The following is a 10,111-nucleotide window of genomic DNA, read 5'->3' as shown; positions in this document are numbered from 1 at the left end:
GTTTTGCGTATTTATCTGCGATGCATTTCCACTTGATCAGCCAATTCGACGAGCTGTAATTGTATGGACAAGTTGCTTCTGAAAAAGAGCTACATAGCTCAGTGGACCTAACTTGCTAAAATAAAAAAAAAAATAGCTTAGTTTAGTTTGCATCTGGCCCTGGAGGAGAGTTCTAAGTCTGCCTCTAGGTGTCTGGCAGGGAACCCCCTCTACTGAAACTATTGGGAGAGAGACATTTGTGAGAAATCCAAGCATTGCTTCGGCGATACCAAGCAGGTGTGTGGCTGCATTTGATGGTGACATCAACATGAAAAAAACTATGAACTACTTTTTTTTTACCACGTAAGCCCCACTTAGTGATATAGATCTTTTTCAGAAGCGACCTGGCCACAAATGATATCTCAACAATGTGGCTTATCGCGTGGAAATTGACAGCAGCCAAATACACTGATCGCATGTTGACTCTCAATTTGGAGGGAAAAAACCTCGCGACCACGGGGAGAGAGACACGCAAACTCCAAATATACAGCAGCAGGCGTCAGGGTCGGGATCGGAATCGAACCCACGACCCCCTGTATACCAGTGTAGTGACATTAGAGGGGAGGGGCTGCTGGGGGCTCTGGGACCCTAGGCAACCCAGACGCTTAAGCCCATTGGCGCCACCAACGGGGGGGGGGGCTGTGTGTGCTCTGTGGGATATCTGGGGGCGCACACAACCCCACCCCTCGTTGGGGACGAGGCATAAAAGGGCAGCTCCCTGGCCGATCAGGGTCAGTTGTAACTCAAGACCCAAGACCCAAGACCAGCCATCTCAGGACCCTGGGACGCTGTGAGGGCCAGTGGTGGAACTCTGGAACTCCCGGCTCTACGTCCTTGTGAGGGCGAGTTCCAGAGCGTAGCCAGAGTAGTGTATCTAGGCTGTGTACCTAGGCTGTGTACCTTGACTGTAACAGAGTATCAGGACTGTTGGAGTGTTGTTGGGTTGGAATAAAGAACTTACCTCTACAAGTGTCTCCGGAACCCATTACACCAGTATGCGCGCGGTGCAACTGCAAGCGATCGGATTTTGGACTACGAAGAGGCCTGGGAGGGGGGAGATTAAATTCCGCAACGGGGCCCGTGTCACTCCATGCCAACCACGTGCTATAGGATGCTCCAGATGTCTTGCGACCCCCCCAATTAATTGACCCCTCTGTGCTGATGGCTCACGGTCCACCCCAAACCGCATCCGCACAAACCATGGCAGCAGATGCGGATACCTGATGCACAAATGGAACGTTTAAAAATCTCCAGTAGTGTGCGGCTCTGGTCATCCGGAACTGACCATACAATAACGCAATGCTCGATCCACACAGCGATGATACTCTCCACGACTCCTGATGCGGTTATCTGGATTGGCCACCTGAATGTGAAATCGTAGCTGTTGCTCTGCATCTACATCATCAGCCATACGGAAGAAGAATGAGAACAAGAATTGACCCCTAACATGTGTTTTTCCTTTGCATTATTCATGTTTTAAATAAACCTTACTTTAAACAAATATTTCTATTAACCTGTAGAGAATTAAATTGGGGTCACAAGACATCTGGACCACCCCGTACAGTCACTCCCCGGCGCTGCTGGGCATAACTTAAACAATGCCGCTGGGGGAATTGGAGCAATTTTGCGACTTATCCTGAGAAAGTGGCCACATTCTGGGCGCATATAATCATGGGAAGACACGCGCCCGTGGTAACCAGTCCGTCTTTTCCAGACGAGCGTATATAGATAGATATTTATGGACGAATGTCCTGCGGGTGCCTTTTCTAATATAAAAAGCGAGGTCGGGTAATTATTCGCGCGCGAAGTTGCAGTGAGAGGTGACGGCGTTAGCGAATTCGGAGGAGAAAAGCGACGTAACGAAAATTAGCGGCGCGATTATTATCGTAATAATTTAGAATTCTCTCGAGTTTTTTTTTTTTCACGGAAACTCCATGGAAGCACTTTGATGTCACTTAAAGCAATTATTTGGAGAGGAAAAAAAATCTATAATTTGCATGAATTTCACATCAAGTGGAGGGAGTGACGGATAATTACATTTCACGGAATGTTAAATATTGAGACGCATCGACGAGTTGAAAAAACAGCGAACAATGAAATAATAAACATTGTAAGTGGCTTTAATTTGGATAACAGCAATACTACACAGGGAATCTGGCAGATGTATCGACAATAGGATCATCATTGATAATACAGAACAGCCTTGATCATAACAAACAACAACTCAACCCCCTTGTAGAACGCGCCCCAACATTGTTACGGATTCTTAAATCCATCTGTACAGAGCTGTACAAAGTGTTGGTGGGGTTTTTTTTTACCCAGGGGGTGGGCGGGTGGTGGTGGTCTCCGGTTTTCTTGCCACATGCTCAACAATCGTGAATGGTGGTCGCTAAACATCACAAACAAACGATGATGATTGCTTGTGTTGCAGTCGAAACGTCGTGAGAATGTTATTGTTTTATATTTTTATTATTGTATTGTTTCCCTTCTACGTGACTTTACCGAAAGATCCAAGAATAGGTGTTGAGATGTTTCAACACCAAATATAAACCTTTTGCAAGGAACCAAGTCTGCATTGTTTTGAGACAAGGCCAAGACATGGCCATGAAGAAGGCTGTCTCTGGTGTGGACCAATCCGTGTCAAACACAATGCATCTATTAACCACAGCACGCTCTGTTGTTTGCATGATCACCACACGTGCGTGTGTTTATTGTGGACACGATCCCTTGCAAAAGGTTTCTTCTGTTTGTCGTTTTATCATCTTAACACAACTGTTTTATTGGCAGAAAATGTAAAAACCTTAGGGGCCGTCCATAAATGACGTCACGCACCTAGGGGTGGGGGGGGGGGTCAGACATTAGTGACGATGTGTGACGAGGGGGGGGAGGGATTTACAAATGGGACGTCACATCAAAATGAGCAACTTTAAATAAATATAGACAACACGTTCTACTTAATTAAATAGACTTTTTAATAAATGTTTTCTCCTACAACATCAGAGTGCAGCGGCACATTAAATACGCACTACAATGACAATAGTTTAAAGCTGTTTTATTTGGGGGGGGGAGATTTGTGACGTCATATTTGAGGGGGGTCTGACTTTTTGTGACGCCAAAATCGCGTGACGTCATTATCTTAGAGACCACAACATTGAGAGGGAAACTCAACAAACTCATCCGCACAGCCATGGAACTGCCGCTGTTGGATACTATAGAGGTCCGTAATGAGTTTGCATAGCAGCAACAGGAGGCGAATCTCCACCACTCGCCACTCCATACTAAACTATTTTTTTTATTTTTTACCAAGTAAGGCCCACTGAGCAATACAGTTTTTTTATTCAGAAGCGACCTGACCACAAATGATAGCCCAACGAAGTGGCTTAAAACACGTGGACATTTAACACAACGGCGGCGTGGTGTATTCCGCAAATATGCCCGACTGTGAGGGCGGGCACAAGCCGGCGTGAGTAGGTTAAACGTTGAGTTTTATAAGGGCACCACGGGGTGACCAGCCCCTTCCCACCCAGCCCCTCCCCACCCTCCCCACCCAGCCCCTCCTCACCCTCCCCTCCCCACCCAGCCCCACCCTCCCCACCCAGCCCTTCCCCACCCAGCCCCTCCCTCCCCACCCAGCCCCTCCCTGCACGACGGACGGACGGACACAATAATCCCCTGTGGGCTGGTGTAACCAGGAATTTCCTACCAGTATAACCGCCAAATACTCTAAAACGCATGTTGATTCGAAATGTGGAGGGGGGGGGGAAACCGGAGGACCCAGAGAGAAATCCATGCGAACACGGGGAGAACATGTCACTGATATTAGCCGTGGTCTGGAATCGAACTCATATGGCAATCCCATACTGTAGAATTCATTCACAACCCAAAAGGAATTTGACCCAAAGAAAGCGAGCGAGAAAGCGCAAGGCCCGAAACAGTGTTGCTGTTCAGTGTGTCTCGTTATCCCGTGTGTCATTACCCAGATAGTTTGCCTCTGCTGCATTGTTTTTGGACACCGCATTGTGGCCTGCGATCGCTCTCTTGCTGAGTAATTATCTCCATTGGCTCCGACTGTTTCTGGCGCCTCGGGATAGATGCAAGCGCATAGGAGGCGCCGTCTAAACAAGACATGGTCATGATTGCGGTGCGCTAACCACTGCACCACCGACCCCCCCCTCCCCCGCCCATACACAATAAAGAATGGTAAGGGTGCGATTTGCTTCACCGTATTCTCCGGAGTATACGTACCTGGTGTATATTTATAATAATGTACAAGAACCTGCATATTAGAATTAGTAATCGGGTAGGCATTTGTATCTAATGATCATCTTTGTATCACTATAGGGCACAGTTGGTACATCGGCCAGTCATCTCAGTCAGTCAACCCACGGGCACCCCTGGGGTCTTGAACCCTGACCTGCCAGCAGCGAGCCTTCCCACACTTTGCGTGGTCTCAAAAGTGCACATAGCCTGGCACAGGCGCCGTGATAACGTCACTGCCACTTAGTAGCAGACTGGCGGTTGTTGTGTGTTGTTGTTGTTGTGTACTTCTATTGAAGCAACATTTGGGGTTGTTTTTTTTTTCACGATACTTCCCGGAGCGTCATATCATCGGGAGAATGCGTTTAGCCCTCGGAGCCCTGGTCGGGCCAGCAACGTGGAGTCCACGTTTCTCTTGCCCATAGAGGGCGCTGTACCAACAACCCCAGATTTATTCCAATGTGGTCGATGCTGCTTCAACGGAGGAGGATGAGGAACAGCAAAACTCCACGAACGAACTCTATCCCTTGGTGTGGACCAATCAGTTTCAAGAACAATGTATATATTATCATAGTGTGTTTTTGTTTGCATTTGATTGCAAATATTGTGGTTAATGCAGACATGAATCCTTGTAAAAAGGTTTCAGTTTTCTTGCCAGAAAAAAGGGGAAACACCCCTATTATGAACTATATCTGCTCAAGAAGCCCTCTCTCGACATTGGCACCCAGCTCATCACGATATTGCCGTCACACACAAGAGAAAAACAGAGACACATTGAGATCAATGGAGATTTCATGAATACTCATAGAGACACGTGGGATGCGTGAAAGACAAGTTCCACGTTGGTGCAATTGAGGCCATGCAGCCCGAGCTACGGACCGCTTAGTAAACCCACAGAGACCCACAGAGACACATGTCGATCCAGAGAGATGCATTAAAGATAAGCCACAATCGTGCGATTGGAGCTATGCAACCCAACTATGGAGCGCACAGTAACCCCACCGTGGTAGTCTGCGCTCCCTCAACTGAGTAGGGGGATCAGCAGAACGACACGGACCCTCTCTCTCTCTGCTGAAGCCCTCTCGTCGTGACCAGCAGTCTCTCTCGACATTGGCATCCAGTTCATGAAAAATAGAGATACGTAGAGAGCCATAGAGATACATAGGGACACATAGAGATACGTAGAGAGCCATAGAGATACATAGGGATACATTGAGATACATAGTGACCCATAGAGACACGTCGAGATGCATTAAAGACAAGCCACAGTAGTGCGACTGTGACCATGCAACGCAAACTATGGATCACACAGGAAACACATTGTGGTCTGCGAAACAGCGGACACGACAATAACTCTCTCTCTCTGATGAAGCCCTCTCGTCGTGAGCAGCAGCAACAGCAGCAGCAGCAGCAACAGCAGCAGCAACAGCAGCAGCAGCAGCAACAGCAGCAGCAGCAGCAGCAGCAGCAACAGCAGCAGCAGCAACAGCAGCAGCAGCAACAGCAGCAGCAGCAGCAACAGCAGCAACAGCAGCAACAGCAGCAGCAGCAACAGCAGCAGCAGCCACAGCAGCAACAGCAGCAACAGCAGCAGCAGCAACAGCAACAGCAGCAGCAACAGCAGCAGCAACAGCAGCAGCAGCAGCAGCAACAGCAGCAGCAGCAGCAGCAACAGCAGCAGCAACAGCAGCAGCAGCAACAGCAGCAGCAACAGCAGCAGCAGCAACAGCAGCAGCAACAGCAGCAGCAGCAGGACCTCGACATTTGGCGTCGAGCTCCTGAATACATCGCCACAAGGCGCGAGACTAGGAGAGCATTTCAATATCGCGTCTTATGTCGGTTATTCCATCCGGTCATGGCTCTAGCCCGCAGTGTAACGTGGGGTTCGTCATATTTAAGCGTGTCTTGTGGGGGTTGTTTTGTGTGTGTGGGGTACCGGTAAACGCAGCGAGCCCGAGTTCGATACCCGCTCATGGAAATCTGAACCAGTCCTGGGCCTGCCCTAGGTCGACTCAGCCTCAAAAGAGAACTGCACCTGGTGCGGTGTGTAAACATCGGTACTCATGTCCCATGCTGGCCTTCATAGGTGCTACTCGCAGACAATAGCCAACATGACTTGCCCCAAGGGTCTGTTAAGGCGATACGGGAGAGTGGGGTGGGTGGGGGTCTTTGTTTTGTGGCACAGTCTGCGTTGGTATGACATGCATTGGTGTTCAATGTTCGAGCAGCACGTCGCTACTGCGGTAAATCCTGCTGAAGTATATCAACATACTTAATTGGAATTAGGCTGAGAGACTGGAGAAAGAGGAATACGTGGATTAGCGAACACACGCAGGCTAATGAGTGGGACTTGGGCAGGAGGCGTCGTGGCCATCGGACAGGAATCATGACGGAGTGGCCGCCAGGAACACGAAACGCGTCCGAGAGGACGTCCACCTACGAGGAGATGGAGCGATGAAGTCAGCTTGTGTGTGTGTGTGAGAGCGAGACAGAGGAATATGGCATCGCGAGGATCGTGAGAGTTGTCGGCTGCTTGGGGGGGAGATGCCTTCATCCAGCAGTGGATCGTTCTTAGCTGCTGGTTACTGATGCTGCAGCTATTGCTGCTGCTGCTACTGGTGGTGGTGATACATCAATTGCAGACTTGAATAAGTTTAGGTCGTGCCGCTAACGCAGGCAATTAAAAATGAGGGCACAAGCGAGGTCTTAATGATCTTGCTATCACAATGTGAATAATGGGCAGGGCTCTCACGCCGAAATGAAAGCACTAATTAATAGCCATTGCATCCGTGTACTCACTGAGTAGGTGAGAGGCCGTTACCGGCGTGCGTGTTCGTCTTGAATGTTTCTAAACTGAGGGTCGGTTGCCTATGTAACGTGAGCTATCATCACGCACAACAACGAGAGAACACCAACAACAATCAATTCAGCAAATGAAATGATGTGTGTCTGTGTGTCTGTGTGTGTGGGAGAGAGAGAGGAAAAAACTTGCATAGGGGAAAACATTCACAAAGATCAATCACGAGGATAGGGCTACTCTCTGTACCCCCCCCCGAACCCTTTTACCGTTGACTTTGCATCGCAAGGGGGGTGGTAGGGGGGGGGGGTCAAGGGAGAGACAACGACATCACTACCACTCTGGGTCCCAAGCTATCGCTGAATAATGAAACGCATGACGCACACGCGGCACAGCATTAATATGAATGTGGAGCGCGCGCCGCCGTTCCGACTCACGCGCGCGCTGGAGGTGTGCGCTGCTGCCGCTGCTGGTAGCGATCGGTGGTGGTGAATGGTGGTGAGGGTGGTGGTGGTGGTGGTGACGGTAAGAGTGGTGGGGGGTGAGGGGGGGGCAGGAGGAGAGGGGGGGGAAGAGGAGCAAGCAGCAGCAGGAGGAGGAGTGGAAAGACTTCCTAAGGCGGCTTGGCTGTCAGCGCCTCGGAGTGAATGGATGAGGCGTCCCAAACAGGCCAGGCTCTTGGAACAGGCAGCGGAGTTGGATTGCAGGAGGCAGAGAGTCGCGAGAGATTTGAGATCACAGAGGGAGAGAGAGAGCGTCTTAGATTAAGGGACGAATACGTACGGGGGATCGAGAGAGAGAGAGGATAGACAAGAACGTGCAGAGAGATACGAGCGAGAAGAGACATAGCAAATGATAACACGAGATTGAAAGATAATTGAGATATATATAAAGGAGAGAGAGTAATATAGCAACAGAAGATAAGATATATATATAGATACCATTAAACACTGAAGACAATCAACCAGCATGAGCTAACCAGAGGTGACGCGAGTGCTCATCATCATCAAACCACCACCTGCGCAGCAGTCAACAACAGAGCCCAAGCCATGATGGATCACCACTCCACTTGCAACCTGTCAGCGCCTCTGCAGGTAAACCTCGAGGGCCAGGAGACGGCGGCAGCAGCAGAGGTGTCACTCTCCTACCAGGTCATCACGTCCATGTGCCTGGGGGCTCTCATCCTCTTCTCCGTCGTCGGCAACTCGTGCGTGGTCGCCGCGATCGTGCTGGAGCGCTCCCTGCAGAACGTGGCCAACTACCTGATCGGCTCCCTGGCCGTCACCGACTTGATGGTGTCCATCCTGGTGCTGCCCATGGCCGCGCTCTACCAGGTGCTGGGCAGGTGGACGCTGGGACAGGTGGTGTGCGACATCTTCATCGCGCTGGACGTCCTCTGCTGCACCTCGTCCATCCTGCACCTGTGCGCCATCGCTCTCGACCGCTACTGGGCGATCACCAACCCCATCGACTACGTGAACAAGAGGACGCCGCGGCGCGCCGTCATCATGATCAGCCTCACGTGGCTCGTGGGCTTCTCCATCTCCATCCCGCCCATGCTGGGCTGGAGGACTCCGGCGGACAGGGCGGACCCGGACGCGTGCAAGATCAGCCAGGACCACGGCTACACCATCTACTCCACGTTCGGCGCCTTCTACATCCCGCTCATCCTCATGCTCGTCCTCTACGGCCGCATCTTCAAAGCGGCGCGATTCCGGATTCGCAAGAACGCCAAGAACCGCGAGAAGAGGGTCTGCGACGTCAGTGTGGCCTTGAACGAGGAGATGATGCACCGGCGACTCAACGGCGCTGCCGCTGCTGCTGGTGCTGGTGGTGCTCGTGGTGTCGACGGAGCTGGTGCCGGCTGCTCAGCGATGAACGGCAAGCAGCAGCAGCAGCAGCAGCAGCATCAGCAGCACTCCAGCAGACGCGACAGTTCCGAGTCCAGGCCGCCCTTCTGCTGCAACGGCGCCGTGCGCAACTACGAGGACGAGGCGCCCGTGCATGTGATGGAGGCGCCGGGCGGGGGCCACTGCACGCTGCACCTGCTGCCCAACAACGTGAACCAGGAGGCGACGCGGCTCGGCGACTGCCCCGAGCGAGGAGGAGGAGGAGGAGGGGGCGGCGGCGAGAGAGCCACGGACCCGAGGCGCAAGACGGCGCTCGCGCGGGAGCGCAAGACGGTGAAGACGCTGGGCATCATCATGGGCACCTTCATCTTCTGCTGGCTGCCCTTCTTCATCGTGGCGCTCATCTCGCCCTTCTGCGGCGAGCGGTGTCGCCACTCGCCGCCGGGCGTGTTCGCCGTCATCAACTGGCTCGGCTACTCCAACTCGTTGCTCAACCCCATCATCTACGCGTACTTCAACAAGGACTTTCAGAACGCCTTCAAGAAGATCGTCCGGTGCAGGTTCTGCAGGAAGTAGGAGACTCGATGTGGGTTTTGTGGTCGGGGGTGTGTGTGGTTGTGTGGTGGTGGGGGGGGGGCTTATTTGTTTACGAGTTAATGGTGATGATTGTGAGAAGACCCGCGGTAAATGTCTGACCGCTGGGTGACTTCGTGTGGTGATGGTGACGCTGAATCGGTGTACAACGCAGTTCGGTGTCGAACAACGAAAGATCCCCCCGCCCTCCCCCTTAACACCCCCCCTCCTCCCCTTAATTAATTGTCTATCGATTAAATAATCGATTCGGAGATGAATGTAACAGCCTCAAGTGAGTGGCTAACAGTACACTTTCAGTTCAAACCGCTGCTGTATTAAGGCATCTCTCGCTCTCTTTCCTCGCCGTGTCTTGCCAACGGTGTTGTGTTCATGTCACACACAGTCACACGCACATACTCAACGTCCGCGACCACAGTGCGTGAAATTCGTGGGTGGAATAATCGATCATAATCGATTACCCGAGGCATCGTTGCACGATGTAGACCAACCCTTCGATGACGTTCGCAATGTCGATGTACGATTTTTTTTAAAATATATATTAACGTTCTTAATAAGTTCACGCGAAAGTCTAGAC

At 51.3% G+C, this 10,111-nt stretch overlaps 1 protein-coding gene across 1 annotated transcript; it reads left to right on the top strand.

The window, feature by feature from the left end:
• Positions 1-7,696: 7,696 nt before the first annotated feature.
• Positions 7,697-9,519, top strand: LOC144935299 (5-hydroxytryptamine receptor 1A-like). Its single transcript, XM_078861861.1, has one exon. The coding sequence runs from the start codon at positions 8,143-8,145 to the stop codon at positions 9,517-9,519; it is 1,377 nt and encodes a 458-aa protein (XP_078717987.1). The 5' UTR covers positions 7,697-8,142.
• The last annotated feature ends 592 nt before the right edge of the window (positions 9,520-10,111 follow it).

This window comes from Lampetra fluviatilis, chromosome 13 (assembly GCF_964198595.1).
Source record: "Lampetra fluviatilis chromosome 13, kcLamFluv1.1, whole genome shotgun sequence".
In the NCBI taxonomy this organism is placed as follows: domain Eukaryota; kingdom Metazoa; phylum Chordata; class Hyperoartia; order Petromyzontiformes; family Petromyzontidae; genus Lampetra; species Lampetra fluviatilis.
This window is presented reverse-complemented; position numbering and strand designations above follow the sequence as displayed.

Excerpts from the sequence above, each read along its gene's own strand:
- LOC144935299 (XM_078861861.1), top strand. The coding sequence starts at position 8,143 with ATGATGGATCACCACTCCACTTGCAACCTGTCAGCGCCTCTGCAGGTA.